The 18,181-nt window shown below is 35.8% G+C and overlaps 1 protein-coding gene and 1 long non-coding RNA gene across 2 annotated transcripts; both read left to right on the forward strand.

Moving 5' to 3' along the window:
* Positions 1-36: 36 nt before the first annotated feature.
* LOC134258641 (dynein axonemal heavy chain 3-like) lies at positions 37-17,780 on the forward strand (the record flags this gene model as incomplete). The annotated part of the gene is made up of 10 exons (XM_062741187.1): positions 37-45; positions 445-624; positions 2,046-2,184; positions 2,516-2,706; positions 3,028-3,123; positions 3,372-3,563; positions 3,892-4,025; positions 4,625-4,787; positions 17,183-17,365; positions 17,622-17,780. Coding segments are annotated over exons 1-10 (1,446 nt in total), but the record flags the coding sequence as incomplete, so codon positions are not given.
* LOC134258642 (uncharacterized) lies at positions 4,950-11,441 on the forward strand. The gene is made up of 3 exons (XR_009990193.1): positions 4,950-5,400; positions 10,109-10,184; positions 11,288-11,441. It is a non-coding gene; the product is annotated as an uncharacterized LOC134258642 (long non-coding RNA).
* Positions 17,781-18,181: the final 401 nt, after the last annotated feature.

The raw sequence follows: 18,181 nt of genomic DNA on the forward strand, positions 1-18,181 counted from the left end.
CTTATCAACGAAGAGGATCGTGAAATGTTCTTCAAGATGGTCAAAGTAAGTTAGCTTGGCATTGCATACATACACACTGCAGGTTTTTTGACAAGTAATTTTGTACAAATGCAGTGGGAAAGAATTTTGTTCCAGTCTTTTATGAATTAGCCAAAACTGTTTTGCTCTAAACTGTAAACAGTGTTAATATTGCCTAATCACACTTCCATTTTATATTCTCTTAGGCCAAGTTATGTTAAAAAGGGAGTTAACTCTGTTTTAGTTGATTTCACTGACAAAATGGATGAGAATTTCAAAAAGTGGAAAATTTCCCTGTGTACATTATGTTAAGTCTTCGTTTCAACCAGTGGGGATAGAAAAAACAGAGCAGAAAAAACTTGGGGGGCAAAACTTAAACATACATTAATGATAATTTTTTATGACCGTGTTGTTTTTAATTGACAGACTTGTGTGGAGAGTCAGTTCAAAGAGAAGATAAACACATTATTCTCACACATCATGGCCGACTCGTCTAAAGGGGTCACGGATGATGATATCAGAAGTCTGATGTTCGGAGATTATCTGTCAAAGGGCAAGGAGGAGAAATATTATGATGAAATACTCAACCTCAGTGACCTCAAAGAGGTGAGGGTTCAGGGGTCAAAGGTCATTAAGATGCTCAGCACTTAAAAGAGTTAAGAATTAAATGCATGCATTTGATTACTGTAAATATCTCCCATGTGATCAAATGCAAAAATTACAAGTTAATTCAGAGAATTTGTGTCCCCTGCTTAGGGAAAAAGTAAACCATGCACAGTTTGGGGGGAATGGGGGGGGGGGGGGTTCGGATCCCCGACTGAATTTGTAGAATTATTAAATGTATATTGAAGCAAATAAAATATGCCAATATGGATATAAAGATTTGATTGCTTATTCTTCATTATGTGTATAGAAGATTCTTATTTATGGAATATTTATCACACTGTAATGATGATTTTATGAGTTTGTACAAGCCAGACCTCATAAATTTTTCATTTTACATGCTGAACATGCTGAATACTATCATTTAGTAAAAAAAAAAAGTATTTTTGAAAAAAAGAAAGTGATCCATCCGGGATTCGAACCCGGGACTTCTCACATGTGAAGCGAGAGACATACCACTAGACCACGGAACCGCTTACGATCAGCGACAATTATATGCAAACATGAAGTCACATACATGTATATATTCACGTTCGATATTGTCAAAATTTTACACAATGCATGGTGTCTAATTTAGCCTTTATTAAACAGTTCTAATAGTTGTAATAAGAATATAAAGTCCGCCGAGAACCTGTTTTATGCGTAATAACTCCTCATGCCCCTGTGCTAAAAATAGCGACACGTAATACAATAAATTAAATACTAATAAAACAAACGGAGAGGGACACTTTTAGAGGGTTGAGAGAGGTCCAAGGGAGTTTTGGTATAAAATTACATATACATTGCAAAAGCTCAAAATCTTCTTGAAATATCCCCGGAAACGATAGTGCAACAAACAGACAGAATATATGAATTTATGACCTTGAACTTTGACCTTTTGACCTCAAAATCAATAGGGGTCTTCCTTAGGCACAGGGAGTTGTTATGTAAAATTTCATTGTAAAGGCTCAAAGGGTTCTTGAGATATCGTGCGAAAATGAAAGTGTTATAACAGACAAAATATGCGAATTTATGACCTTTGACCTTTTGACCTCAAAATCAATAGGGTTCTTCTTTAGTCCATAGGGAGTTGCTATGCAAAATTTCAATTCGAAAGCTCAAAGGGTTCTCGAGATATTGTGTGGAAGCAAAAGCGTTACAGACAGACAGAAAGATGAATGGACAGACGGACGGACGGACAGACCCAAATTAATATCCCCCACTTTATAAGCGGGGGACAAAAATGCTATGGAAATGTGGATAAAATTATTCAATTTTGAAAGTAAATACATATAATACATTGTCATTTATACTGGAGATTGAAGGATTCACTAGCATTTTATTTTTCCACATGCCCAAATTATGATAATATATTTTTTTTTCAGGCCATTGAGATGTACCTGGAGGAGTACAACATGATGTTCAAGGCTCCTATGAATCTAGTCATGTTTAGGTTTGCCATAGAGCACATCTCCCGAATCAGCCGAGTTCTCAAACAGCCCAGCGGTCACTGTCTACTTGTTGGTCAGTTTGGACATTTAGTTGATATCATTTTATCTGCAAAAAAATTCCAACATCATATTTTTGATCATTTAACTGGAACCAGCAAAACGAAATGTGGGGGGGGGGGGATTGAATCTGAGAAAATGAACACTTGTTTTGCAGTAAGAATTTAGTTGCCATGTCAAGTATTGAGATTTCTGGTATTGTGTTTCTTAAAAATTGAAGGTCTCTTTCTCATAAGCTAAGAATGACACAATGTAAGGATTTTTAAATGCTAACATACTGATTAAAATTCAAATCTTGAAATACAAGAAAACGGCCCCATGAAAACTCTTTTTTTCTGCATGACCAGGTATTGGTGGTAGTGGGAGGCAGAGTTCTTCACGCTTGGCTGCTTTCATGTCGGACTTTGAACTCTTCCAAATTGAGATCACCAAGAACTACACCACCTCAGAATGGCGGGAAGACCTGAGGCGCCTCATGAGGCGGGCGGGGGACGAGGGAACCTCCATGGTGTTCCTGTTTGGAGACCACCAGATTAAAGTAAGAGATATCAATGTATCTCACTGTTTGACCAAATACTTGAGAATATTATATCAAGCTTGTAATTTATCATTGATGACTATTTCTTGTTCGATTTAACATGCTGGGTTCTTTATTTTCTTAACCCAGAGATAATTGATTTTTCATTACCTGTTTCATTTTCTGAGGATAAATATGAACTTTAATAAAATTTATAGTAAATGCATACGAATATACAGAAATTTCGTGCAATTGAGGATATGATCACGAAAAAACTCTCTTCTCCTTTATATGTGTATGCTTTTTTGCTCGATGATATTTATATACTGAAGTTTGTTTTAGGATGAGTCTTTCCTGGAGGACATTAACATGATACTGAACACTGGAGACATCCCTAACCTGTACGACAACGAAGAGAGGCTGGAAATTATTGAAAAGGTATGCCAGGGAGAATAAGTTTTCAACATTCAACTCATGAAATGAAATTTTGACATTAATTAGCAGTTAACCTTAATTTGATGGCACTGCTTAAATGTTAAGTTCTGGTAAATCTGGATGAATTTCGAGGTAACCTTAAAGTTTTAATAAATGTTCTTTGTCTGCAATTCCTAACTCTTAAACATAACTTAATACATGTAGTTTCTGAAGACCAGACTTTTCACCTGTCTGTTTTATTTGACCTGTAGATGCAGCAGTTGGCCCTGCAGCAGAACTTACAGATAGAGATGACTCCCCTGAATATGTACAACATGTTTATAGAGCGTATCCGGCGTAACCTTCATGTGGTCCTGGCCTTCAGTCCTATAGGAGATAACTTCAGGAACAGAATCAGGATGTTTCCCTCCCTCATCAACTGCTGCACCATTGACTGGTTCAAGGTAGGAGTCAGAGGAGACTGAAGCTTTACAGTTCATTATGTTGTTCACTAAATGTCTTATAAAAAAAGTAAAATATGCAAGTTTTTGCAAGCACTGTTACAGTACAAAAACAATTTTTAATTCAATTACAGTTGAACTTTAGAATTCCCAGTGTCAGTGTCTTGAATATTGACCCAACCACTTTTTTTTTATGTAATGTGTATTTCAGCCTCTAACTATGTCTTGAATCATTGGATATATAAAAGTTTGAGGTTGACTCTGATGATATGAATTATTTAATATGATGACTGAAGGTAGAAAATAAATCTGGAACTGATTCTGTTTGTAGCCTTGGCCAGAGGATGCCTTGGAGTTGGTGGCCAACAAGTTCTTAGAGGACGTGGAGATGTCAGACGAAGTGAGGACCCAGACAATCTTCATGTGTAAACATTTCCATCAGAGTGTCAGAATGCTGTCAGAAAGGTGAGTAGCTGGAGTGTGTAAACATTTCCATCAGTGTCAGAATGCTGTCAGAAAGGTGAGTAGATGGAAGATTGAGTATTATGTGCACATGCTCAGTGATCAAGAAGTCCAAACTGACCAATGTAGATAAAAAGTAGTTAGCTGTTGTTCCTTTGTCAGTGGTTAATGATCTTTGAATGAAAAGATTTGAATGTTTCGTATGAGACCAATAATTTGAGGTCACATATCATGGAAAGCTTTGGCAATTCTTTGGGAGTGTTCAAGGGAGATAATCTTTAGAGGTAAGTAAGCAGGGGGATCACTAAATACAATAAAATTAGGTCAGAAAGAACTAGTTACAATTTATATATCAGAATGCCAATTTTAACCCTTGCTAATGTTTTGCAGGTAAGTAAGCAGGGGGATCACTAAATACAATAAAATTAGGTCAGAAAGAACTAGTTACAATTTATATATCAGAATGCCAATTTTAACCCTTGCTAATGTTTTGCAGGTAAGTAAGCAGGGGGATCACTAAATACAATAAAATTAGGTCAGAAAGAACTAGTTACAATTTATATATCAGAATGCCAATTTTAACCCTTGCTCATGTTTTGCAGGTATTATGAAACAATGAGGCGACAGAATTATGTCACCCCCACATCATACCTAGAACTGATCAAAACCTTCAAAAGCCTGCTAGACCAGAAAAGAATGGAGATTCTGACCCTGAAAAATCGCTACATAGTGGGATTGGAAAAGTTAGAGTTCTCAGAAAATCAGGTAATATAAGTCACAGATCTGAGATCAAAAGAACAGACTTTGAAGTGTAGTGGAATGATTATTGCTAAATTCTATTCATGTACACATAAGTATAGATCCTTCAAGATTTATCTAAATTTTTGCATTGTTCTGTTAATATAACCATTATAGCTTTCAGAATCATTTTTAGCTCACCTGAGCCGAAGGCTCAAGTGAGCTTTTCTGATCACATTTTGTCCGTCGTCCGTCCGTCTGTCCGTGTTTACGAGAGTGCATTTATTGGGTATTTTTCATGCCAAGATTGTACTTATTGGGTACTTTTTGCTTATTGGGTATACCCAATAAGAAGTGTCGCTGAATATGCTTAAAACACCCTAATTGGGTATTTGCAGGTTAGTACCCAACAAAACTTGGACACCACTATTTGTCCAAAAAAGTGTCCAAAAAAGTTGCTTTCACGGACTCACCGTGTTTTGTTGTTTCAGTTTTACATTCGGAACTCTAAATTCTCGAGAGTTCCGAAAATCAACTTCCGTTGATCCTGATCATAACAACGTTTGTTTTCATGGAAAAAAAATATGGCGACTAAGAAACACTTAATGTCAACAAGATTTTCTGACTGACAAGAGAAAAGGTAAGTTTATTCGATCAATATTTATCTACTGCTGGGTTCTTGTTTAAGGAAAATTGATTTTAATGTAATTTTGAAAAAAATTATGCACAAAATTAAAATAGATATATCGGAACAATTAATCCTAAGTTGCACTTGTATGTATTTTGAATTTTCTCTGTCTTTTTAACTCTCTTGAGGGCGAGAAGTATTTAGTAAATGATCGTATATTGTTAGATAATCTTTAATAAATCGAAAGTGTTTATTATTTAATTTTATATCATAACCAACTAAGTATGTTCTGACAATGTATATTGGAAAGGGAAATGAAAATTTTAACAATCGTGTGTTCATAAATCAGCTGTAAATTATCGGTTCATGTAGACAATATTACAATCGCAAAGTGAGCTGAGATGATGATAAATGCGATAATTGACAACAACTAAATAATTGTATGTAAGTTTATCTCATCTGATATGTAACTTAAGAGATTCATTGTACTACTGAAAAAACTTTCAGTCAAAACAGTGCTTCTTTCTGTCTTTGATTTTGACTGTCTGCTTTATTTTGATTTTTTTTTTAATTATTGTTCTTGTCATTTGTTTTAATTGATTTAAAACAATACTGAAATTGATGTAGGGCTACTATAACTATTTCACATGATGGGTGTGTAATTAGCATCGCGCTACACCCGGGGCTTCCATTTTTGAGGATGGGGCTAGTGGTTTTTGGAACTGAGGAATCCCCTTTGGCTATTAGGATTTTTAAAATACACATGTAATACATGAAAAGCACCACCGGTATTTTCACTCTTTTTTGCTATTAAATTCCCTAATATGGAAATATTCCAGTCAGCATGCTCATATTATCCATAAATCTCCACAACTGCATCCATTCTGCAGTACTACAAGACTGATTTACTTAAAAACGATCTTATATTTCCTAATTTGAATTCCCCCCTTTCCTTTGTTTAATACAGCAATGTTTGCTTGTACATATATGCCTCTCAGATATCTCATTATTAGATTATATACATTCACTCAATCAGTTCAATGATAAGTGTCATGCAATTATGTAGCATTTTTTTAAAGCCATATATGGCGTAACTGATCAAAAAATATATTTTTGAAAAGTACAATTTTAAATTAAGTAAAGAAATATAGTTAATACATTTAAATTAAAGCTTTTCATACAATTCCAAGCACGGAGAACACCTTGTTTTATCTAATAATACGATTTTATCTTCTCTGTAATGTGTTATTTAAGTCTTTTGTATTTTCTTCCAAGTCGGAGAAAATTCCGAGAATCCAAATTAAATTTTGATATCTTTATAACGCAAATGACTTAGATTTTGTAATTTACGGAAAATTTCTATCTTTATCATGTTTATATAAAATAATGATACAAATAATAAGTTCTTATAATTTTAGTCTAATAATTTTCATTGTACATACGCCATATATGGCTTTAAATGATTCAAGATGAAAACAAAATGATTTTTGCTTCGTTTTAATTAGACGAAGTAGTGAATGACCAGAAAAGGAATATTTAAAATCTTTTTTTAATTTTTTTTAAATCATTAATTTATATATGATTAAACTTTACTAGCGAAAATTAAATTAAACTTTAATTTTAAAAAGAATCATCTATAGTTAATACCCAGGGGCCCGTTTCATCAAAGGTCGTACGCCCAGTCGTAGCGCTACACCGGCGTAAAGTCGGGACTAGCGAGAATATTTGCATTTCATTAAAGAGCGTATCCTTACGCCTGACTAAATTTAGGCCAAAATTTGAAGTCTACTCATGGGTAGGCGTAAGTTAGGGCGTTAAGTTAAAATAAGGCCTTTTTATTAATTTCAGCGAGTTCTAAAGAAAAAGTAAGGTTCTAAGAAGAATTTAAAATACAAACAATGCATTATTTAATTATACATATTATGAAGAGGGGGAGGGGGGGGGGGTTGTTACAACTACTTGGGGACGTAGTTGATTTGAGTAATAACGTACTCAAATAATATTTTGATAAATTTCTGCTGAGAAGAAAAGATTGTCTTATTAGAGATTTCTTACGTTTTGACAATGAAATCATACACATTTGATTGTGGTATTGTATGTCTAAGGTATTGCAAATCAATTTACATATATAACTGAAAGCGGGACGGTACATGTATATACTATTTAGTAATCGGGATGTCCGTCCCTCCATCTGTTACGCTTTGGGGGTACCCATCTCTATCCGCAACTCCTTTCATATCACTGATTGAAATTTGGTGAAATTTTCACAGAATCTTTATTATATATTGCCATTATGCCTTATTGTACTTTTTGATCCGACACATATTTTGGGTTTCCCACAGCAAAACATGGACACTGCCATTACATTTATATGGAAGGCAGGGGGATATCTTTTATTGAACTCATTGCTTACGGTACCTCTAGTTTCTTTTTCATGTACTAAAAAGAGACCCATTAAAATTGTCTATTTGAAAAATATTTTCCAACAGCATATTTTTCTGAAAAACAAAAATTACAAAAAAAAAAAATCGGTTTCAAAAGCATAGTTATCATCTTTCATCATGTTCGTGTAATTTTCTACATTTAAGAAAAAAAAAAAAATAACCCCTCTTAAAACCAAGTAGTTTTTGTCATGTTTGAAGAGTCCATTTCTTATTTACTTCTCGTCCACATGCGTGGATCCAGAGGGGGTAGGAGAGAGGGTTCAGAATCTCCCGAATTTGCAGATTAATTAACATTGGATGTACAGATTACTTAGTTAAGGACGAAGGTAATTATTTTCCTAGATATCTGGGACAAGTGATGTTCCCGGCGAATCATATACCCCAACCAAGGGAGGGGGTTGGGGTCTCATAGACAATAAGAGATTTTTGAAAGTGGTAATAAATTATTGCTTTTATAATATCGATGTAAGACGGTGATAATTACACAGTTAAGTTCAAGAATGAGTTATTCCTATTTTTTTTCTCAGACAAACATTGATGCAGAAGACATCTTTAATTTTCATAATTTTGTTTAAAAGAGCAAATCTTACATAGTATAAGATAATCTGAGCGCATATAAAGCACATATAAGATGAAAATATATATGTTTTTGATTTCCTGATTTCCTTACATTTTAATAAAAACAAAATAAAGAGTAGCTGTAACTAAATTTTAAAGACAGAGACCACACAAGCAGAGAATTTTTGTAGGAATATCTTTGTAGTCATTTTTCCAACCCTCTCTCTCTCTCTCTCTCTCTCTCTCTCTCTCTCTCTCTCTCTCTCTCTCTCTCTGCGTACTTTTAAAACGGTACATCACATTTAATCTGCAGATAGTAAAGGATTTTTTCTATAACTGAACAATTATGAATCAATTGAATTGACAAAACATTAATAAATACAGAGAGGATTATCTTACATGTACCATAGTAGTAAACGTGTAAAATTTATTTCTTGACTCAAAATGTGTTCATATGTAAACCGTTTGCATTTTGTTTTCATTATTTTTACTTGCATATACATTTCTTATTAAAATTTTTAAATCTTATTCTGTCTCAAACTTAATTATAAGTATTTGTCAGTAGAATCAGTTTTTATCGAATCATGAAATTTATTATCAAAGGCGAAGTTATTAACCTGTATCAATTTCGGGAAGAGGGGGTATGGCTGTAATTAAATTTCCAAAATTGAATAGTTTTGCTTAATTCCGAAATACAAGTACATGTACTGTCCTTTTCATCTTTTCAATTTATTAGACTTTTATTATTGAAATATTGTTAAAAACTAAAATTGTTTTCTTAAAAGATGCATGTCTGTTACATAACACTATAAACCCATGCATGTTTCAATTAGTGCAAGTATTAATTTATCTATAACTTGTGTTATTCTGTATTTTGACGTGCTACAATTTATACATGTTTGTACGCTTTGGGAAATGTTTATGTTTTTGCGCCTGCGCAATGCAACGTTGTCAAGGACTTAGTCCTGTGACTAAGCGTATCTTTTACGACTAGACTTACGCCACTTGGTGAAACGCAAATTACGCCCGACGAAATTTTGGCGTAATCCCCGGAAGTACGCCTAAGTTAAGGCTTAACGAGGCTGGGGTGTGACAGCCATTTTCAGACTATTTTTATCTCCTTTAAAAGGAGAGCTCCATAAGAAGATATAGAAAATGATCAAATTTTAAAACTAAAATGTATGATTTTTTTCTTTGTGAAATGAAAGTAGACAGCTTAAGTTACTGTATCTAAAAAAATAATTTAAATCTGGTGGTTAATTTGTGATTAATTTTTTGACCCCCCAGCCTCCTTAACTTTACGACTTTTGATGAAACGGGCCCCTGACTTTTTTTTCACGATGAACCTTTTTTAAATACTTTTTAATTTTTGCCTTATATTTGGGCTTGTCACTTTTTACTCGGGGATAGTAACTTTATTGCCACAAAGCTGTGGATTAGTACTTGACTTCCTTTATTGCAGAGCGATGACTATGATTTGATAATGCACAAAAAGCTAATGGGTTTACGTATGTGAATTTATATGATTAATGCTTACTTGGGATTTTAGGATAACTGGAGATAATGATTCCTTTTTTCCATTGATATTACATAAATATTTTCCTACGTATTATGTTACAATAAATTGGTTTAGATTTTTTTTTTATAAAAGTAATCAATAATTACAATGGAAATTAAAACCATAATCATGTTCATTGAGGATTTTCAATATGTAACAGGTCAAACAGGAACTTCAATTGTGAACAATGCAGAGAACACACCCATCAGAAGATGACCCTCAGAAATAGGACAATTGTAAGTAATCAGTAAAATGAACAGGAATACTTCATGCCAACCATAAGATTTTTAGAGACATTTTCGCTTCTTAAATTAGAAGAGATAGAGGGGAAAACTTGTACATACTACATAACTACTAGGCAACCAACCTTTAACTGCAGGAAAGCTTTTGGTATGTGCAATACAGCTAATAAAACCTCTTTAGTATACATATTAAGTTTGAGAAAGTACCTTAGTATTTTTCTAGTGTTTGCCACATTTTCATGCACACTGTTTGCTTGTTTGTACTATCATTTTATTTTAAATTCTTCAGATGCCCTTTACCTTTGCCAGTTTAGAATCATTTGTTTTAAGGGAATCTGAGGGTTGGGTCCAGAACTTAATTAATTGTAAAGTAAATACTGGGGTACTATACGGTCATAGGTTATGTTAATACATGTATAACATTTTGTTCTGATAGAGGTGGCATACAGGAAAAGAAACAATACTAGATATCACTTCAAATGAATAAAACAGCTTCATCTTGTAGGTGTATTTTATTTAAGGATCACTACTTCATGTCTGATGTGCTGAAAGTTATTCATAATATGTTTGACTGTAATTTTTCATATTTTCAACTTCTATCCAGCTTAGTAAATTTTAATTAAATTTTGTGCAAAGCATACCCCAGGAAGGGGGATGGAGTGTCGTGTGTGTCTCTGTCCCTGTCAACATAATTTCAAAGCAGTTAGTAAGGTTTGGGTCAATTTTAAATCCTCTTTAGCAGAAGTCTAAAATTTGCAAGGAATAGGTGTAAAATCTTTTTAAAATCTACTTCTTAACAATCAGAAACTAACATACTGTCTAATTAATATGCAACATCGTTTTGTGTGTTGAATGATGATTCCATTTTGATAAAATTATGGCGGATGGGGGATAGGATGAAGATGCAGTTAGACATAGAAGAAGAAAAAGAGTTGATAGAATTTAGTTTTTCTTCCATTTTATTTATCAATACATATTTCTGAATAAGAAATATACTTCTACTTCTTGGTTGGGTTTGATCAACATAAAGGGTGATCTTGCTGTAGTCAAGAAAAACATGTTTTATACGGCAAAGACATGCCTTTATCTAATTGCAGAATGAATAAAATGGACAGAGGCAGAACTGAAGGAGATGAATGAAATGGGGAATATTTCAAAGATTGCCTGAGCATAACCACTGCTACTGGATAAACATATGGCAATATAAAAGAGCAGGGTCAATGGAGGTATCATACAGTATAGGCCATGAGAGACCCCGGAGAAGAAAGTATTGAACAGAAACAAAAATAAAACCATTTTGACACTTATTGAAATATAGGATCAAAGTCTTACATGTAAAATTTGGGCATGTAATGACTTTTCTCTAGCTCTAAGACTTATAAGAGTGATGATTTGATTTAATATCTTTATCCCGATTTGTCGAAAAGATTTGGACATAGTGCATCAATTATTTTAGAGTTTTAATACAAAAAATTCATTCATTGTACTTGTAACTGAGTTTTCTGGTGCGATACTGTTTTATCGGCTTCAAAACCAAGTTTGTGATTTCCAAACCAGATTAATGAGATCATGTAATATCTTTTAACATCGGTGACTATTTGATCCATTTTTTTACATCTCAGAAGTATTTTTATTATTACAGGGAAAATATGCATTGTACATGTATCTGTAATAAACAGGGTTATAGAAATTTTCCAAATAATACAACACAATCTTAGCAACTGAAGGCAAATTTTTATCAAGGGTGTGATCTATTTATCAATATGGTTTTCAGCATCTTGCTCTACCTGTAATGACTTGCTCCAAGTTCCAATATTTAAATTTAAATTTTGCAAACATGGTTATAAAATTCTTTACAAGGCAAATAGTTTAGGCACAAAATGCTGATATATTCCCTATCATTTGTAAAGTGTACACTGAATGAGATGTGGAATGTTAGAATTAAAGTATTAAATATGTTTTTGGACTTATGTATGCTTATGCAGATAAATTTGAATTCAACTAGGGAAGGTAAATGTCATACTTATTGGGTTTGCAATCTAATGCAAGAGTATAAATATCCAAAACAAATTTGACAATTTTAATGAAGGGTATAAGTAACCCAAGAAGAATTGGACAGGTAAACATCACCTGTTGGGTTTTATTCTAATGTTGGGATGTAATATCCAAGAAGAGTTGAACCAATGTCCAATACCTATTGGGTTTTCTTTCTTATGAAAAGAAAATTGAGTAACCCAAGAAGAATGTCCAATACCTTTTAGTTTATATACTATTGAAGGGATGAAGATATCCAAGAGGAATTGAACAGGTGTCCATTACATGTTGGGTAGTATTCTGATGAGGGGATTCTCAAGAAACCTAAGAATTAGACAAGTGTCCATTGCCTGTTGGGTGGGATGTAGATATCCAAGAGGAGTTGGACGGATGTCCATTACCTGTTGGGTGGTATTCTGATGAAACAATTCAAGAAACCCAAGAAGAATTGGACAAGTGTCCATTACCTGTTGGGTGAGATGTAGATATCCAAGAGGAGTTGGACAGGTGTCCATTACCTGTTGGGTGGTATTCTGATGAAACAATTCAAGAAACCCAAGAATTAGACAAGTGTCCATTGCCTGTTGGGTGGGATGTAGATATCCAAGAGGAGTTGGACAGATGTCCATTACCTGTTGGGTGGTATTCTGATGAAACAATTCAAGAAACCCAAGAAGAATTGGACAAGTGTCCATTACCTGTTGGGTTGGATGTAGATATCCATAGGAGTTGGACAGGTGTCCATTACCTGTTGGGTTGTATTTTATGTGGAGATTCAAGAAACCCAAGAATTAGACAAGTGTCCATTGCCTGTTGGGTGGGATGTATATATCCAAGAGGAGTTGGACGGATGTCCATTACCTGTTGGGTGGTATTCTGCAGAAACAATTCAAGAAATATAAGAAGAATTGGACAAGTGTCCATTACCTGTTGGGTGGGATGTATCCAAGAGGAGTTGGACAGGTGTCCATTACCTGTTGGGTTGTATTTTGATGATGCAATTCAAGAAACCCAAGAATTAGATAAGTGTCCATTGCCTGTTGGGTGGGATGTAGATATCCAAGAGGAGTTGGACAGATGTCCATTACCTGTTGGGTGGTATTCTGATGAAACAATTCAAGAAACCCAAGAAGAATTGAACAAGTGTCCATTACCTGTTGGGTGGGATGTAGATATCCAAGAGGAGTTGGACAGATGTCCATTACCTGTTGGGTTGTATTTTGATGAGGAGATTCAAGAAACCCAAATAGAATTGGACAATGTACACATGTTCAATTGTTCTTGGGTATTTTAATCCCTTCGTCAAAATACAACCCAACAGGTATAGGACACCTGTCCAATGCCTGTTCGATACCTTCATTCTGTCCAACATGTAATGGGCATTTGCTTATTATTAATTGGTCATGACTCAAAAAAAGTTCCTCCTTAAATATTTAATTTTGTTATTCAAGAAAGGTTGAACAGAGTCTGAGATGTGTTGAGTTGTGTTTTCACAATTCAGTTTTTTTGCACTTAAGTATTCATATATTTTAATATTAGTTATTTTGAAATATACAGATGTATATCCTTATTGCTAAGAACAAATTAGTTAGGTGTTACAATAAAAGAGCTATATCACAGAAATTGACAAAAATATGGGTTCAAAACCAAAGGTTTTCAGTCTTGTCTGAATTTACCAGCAAATATTAAATATATAATAAATTTGAAATGAATAAAAAAAAACAATAAGAAAAAACCGAATAAAATACGGACACGAGAATTAATATCCAATAAGATTTGAACAGTAACTACCCAAATAATGCTCTCTCGTGTGTACACTTTTTTTGTTTCCAATAAGCAGTATCCAATAGGACTTGGACTTGATGTACCCAATATATAACCAAATGTGTGTCCGTCCGTCCGTCTGTCCAGCTGTCTGTCCGTCTGTAAACTTTTCACATTTTCGACTTCTTCTCAAGAACCACTGGGCCAATTTTGACCAAACTTGGTACAAAGCATCCTTGGGTAAAGGGAAATTTAAATTGTTAAAATGAAGGGACATATCCCCTCGCAAGGGGAGATAATCAAGAAAAAACAAAAATAGGGTGGGGTCATTAAAAAATCTTCTTCTCAAGAACCACTGGGCCAGAAAAGCTGAAACTTATGTGGAAGCATCCTGGGGTAGTGTAGATTCTAAATTGTTCAAATCATGACCCCCAGGGGAAGGGCGGGGCCACAATGGGGAATCAAAGTTTTACATAGAAATATATAGGAAAAATCTTTGAAAATCTTCTTCTCAAGAACCACAGGGCCAGAAAAGCTGAAACTTATGTGGAAGCATCCTGGTATAGTGTAGATTCTAAATTGTTCAAATCATGACCCCCGGGGGAAGGGCGGGGCCACAATGGGGAATCAAAGTTTTACATAGAAATATATAGGAAAAATCTTTGAAAATCTTCTTCTCAAGAACCACTGGGCCAGAAAAGCTGAAACTTATGTGGAAGCATCCTGGTATAATGTAGATTCTAAATTTTTCAAATAATGACCCCCGGGGGATGGATGGGGCCACAATGGGGAATCAAAGTTTTATATAGAAATATATAGGAAAAATCTTTGAAAATCTTCTTCTCAAGAACCACTGGGCCAGAAAAGCTGAAACTTATGTGGAAGCATCCTGGTATAGTGTACATTCTAAATTGTTCACATCATGACCCCCAGGGGAAGGGCGGGGCCACAATGGGGTATCAAAGTTTTACATAGAAATATATAGGAAAAATCTTTGAAAATCTTCTTCTCAAGAACCACTGGGCCAGAAAAGCTTAAACTTATGTGGAAGCATCCTGGTATAGTGTAGATTCTAAATTGTTCAAATAATGACACCCGGGGGAAAGGCGGGGCCACAATGGGGAATCAAAGTTTTATATAGAAATATATAGGAAAAATCTTTGAAAATTTTCTTCTCAAGAACCACTGGGCCAGAAAAAGTGAAACTTATGTGGAAGCATTCTGGGGTAGTGTAAATTCTAAATTATAGGAACCATGACCCCCAGGGCAAGGGCGGGGCCATTATAGGGAATCAAAGTTTTACATAGAAATATATAGGAAAAATCTTTGAAAATCTTCTTCTCAGGAACCACTGGGCCAAAAAAGCTGAAACATATGTGCCCATGGAAGGATCATGGGGTAGTGTAGATTTCAAAATGTCTAAATTATGATCAGTGGGGTAGGGTGGGGATGCATTATGCATAACAAGGGTGAAATCTGGTAAAGAACAGAATGGTCAAAGCTTCTCAGGTGAGCGATGTGGCCCATGGGCCTCTTGTTTTTAAGGTCTCTTGGACAGAATGATAGATTTTGCCTTATAAATGTTTTTTTACTGACCTTTTTAGCTCACCTGAGCCGAAGGCTCAAGTGAGCTTTTCTGATCACATTGTGTCCGTCGTCCGTCCATCCGTCCGTCCGTCTGTCCGTCCGTAAACTTTTCACATTTTCGACTTCTTCTCAAGAACCACTGGGCCAACTTTGACCAAACTTGGTACAAAGCATCCTTGGGTGAAGGGGAATTTAAATTGTTAAAATGAAGGGCCAAATCCCTTAACAAGGGGAGATAATCAAGAAAAGACAAAAATAGGGTGGGTTCATTAAAAAATCTTCTTCTCAAGAACCACTGGGCCAGAAAAGCTGAAACTTATGTGTAAGCATCCTAGGGTAGTGTAGATTATAAATTGTGTAAATCATGACCCCCGGGAGTTGGGCGGGGCCACAATGGGGAGTCAAAGTTTTACATAGAAATATAAAGGAAAAATCTTTAAAAATCTTCTTCTCAAGAACCACTGGGCCAGAAAAGCTGAAACTTATGTGGAAGCATCCTGGGGTAGTGTAGATTCTAAATTGTTCAAATCATGACCCCCAGGGGTAGGGCGGGGCCACAATGGGGAATCCAAGTTTTACATAGAAATATATAGGAAAAAACTTTAAAAATCTTCTTCTCAAGAACCACTGGGCCAGAAAAGCTGAAACTTATGTGGAAGCATCTTAGGGTAGTGTAGATTCTAAATTGTTCAAATCATGACCCCCAGGGATTGGGCGGGGCCACAATGGGGAGTCAAAGTTTTACATAGAAATATATAGGAAAAATCTTTAAAAATCTTCTTCTCAAGAACCACTGGGCCAGAAAAGCTGAAACTTATGTGGAAGCATCCTGGGGTAGTGTAGATTCTAAATTGTACAAATCATGACCCCCGGGGGTTGGGCGGGGCCACAATGGGAAATCCAAGTTTTACATAGAAATATATAGGAAAAAACTTTAAAAATCTTCTTCTCAAGAACCACTGGGCCAGAAAAGCTGAAACTTATGTGGAAGCATCATGGGGTAGTGTAGATTCTAAATTATACAAATCATGATCCCCGGGGGTTGGGCGGGGCCACAATGGGGAATCAAAGTTTTACATAGAAATATATAGGAAAAATCTTCTTCTGAATAACCACCGAGCCAGAAAAGCTGAAGCTTATATGGAAGCATCCTGGGGTAGTGTAGATTCTAAATTGTTCAAATCATGACCCGAGGGGGGGGGGGGGGGGTTAGGGCGGGGCCACAATGGGGAATCAAAGTTTTACATAGAAATATATTGGACAATCTTTGAAAAGCTGAAACTTATGTGGAAGCATCCTGGGGTAGTGTAGATTCTAAATTGTACAAATCATAACCCCCAGGGGTTAGGGCGGGGCCACAATGGGGAATCAAAGTTTTACATAGAAATATATTGGACAATCTTTGAAAAGCTGAAACTTATGTGGAAGCATCCTGGGGTAGTGTAGATTTCAAATTGTCTAAATTTTGATCAGTGGGGTAGGGTGGGGTCACAGTATGTATTACAAGGGGGAAATCTAGTAAAGAACAGAATGGTCAAAGCTTCTCAGGTGGATGATGTGGCCCATGGGCCTCTTGTTTACTTATTTTTCTGATGGACTTTATTTAGGTCAGTATCATGCAACAGGAGTTGGTGGAACTTCGGCCCAAACTGGTGCAAACGAGTAAAGAGACCGCGGAGCTGATAGAGTTCATCAGCAAAGAGAGCGTGGAGGTCGAGGCTGTCAAAAAGGTGGTAGAGGCCGATGAAGTGGTGGCCAATAACGCAGCCATGGAGGCCAAGGCCATCAAGGTAGGTCAAGGTCACTAGGAATCAAAAATGCTACAAGTTAGAAATGATGAAGGTTCAACAACCATCTTGTCATTCATCATAGTTGTAAAATTGGATGATATTATCAAAGAAATCATAATGTAATGTAAATATGAATAAGTTCAACATACTTTGAAAGGCAGAATATGACATAAATTGCCTTTTGGGGATATTTTAAGGGACATGAGACCAAAGATGGAATAGAATTGAAGTTAACGTAATTGTTTTCTTTCTCTAGGATGAATGTGAAGCCAAACTGGCAATAGCGATGCCTGCCCTGAATGCTGCTATCTCCGCCCTGGACACACTGAAACAGAACGACATTTCTCTAGTCAAGGCCATGGCTAACCCCCCTAACGGTGTCAAACTCGTCATGGAGTCTGTCTGCATCATGAGGGTAAGTAGTCAAGGCCATGGCTAACCCCCCTAACGGTGTCAAACTCGTCATGGAGTCTGTCTGTATTATGAGGGTAAGTAGTCAAGGCGATGGCTAACCCCCCTAAAGGAGTCAAACTCGTCATGGAGTCTGTCTGTATTATGAGGGTAAGTAGTCAAGGCCATGGCTAACCCCCCTAATGGTGTCAAACTCGTCATGGAGTCTGTCTGTATTATGAGGGTAAGTAGTCAAGGCGATGGCTGACCCCCCTAATGGTGTCAAACTCGTCATGGAGTCTGTCTGTATTATGAGGGTAAGTAGTCAAGGCCATGGCTGACCCCCCTAATGGTGTCAAACTCGTCATGGAGTCTGTCTGTATTATGAGGGTAAGTAGTCAAGGCCATGGCTAACCCCCCTAACGG

Source organism: Saccostrea cucullata, unplaced genomic scaffold (assembly GCF_032062105.1).
Source record: "Saccostrea cucullata isolate Sc308-1 unplaced genomic scaffold, CSIRO_AGI_Scuc_v1 ctg12813, whole genome shotgun sequence".
In the NCBI taxonomy this organism is placed as follows: Eukaryota; Metazoa; Mollusca; class Bivalvia; order Ostreida; family Ostreidae; genus Saccostrea; species Saccostrea cuccullata.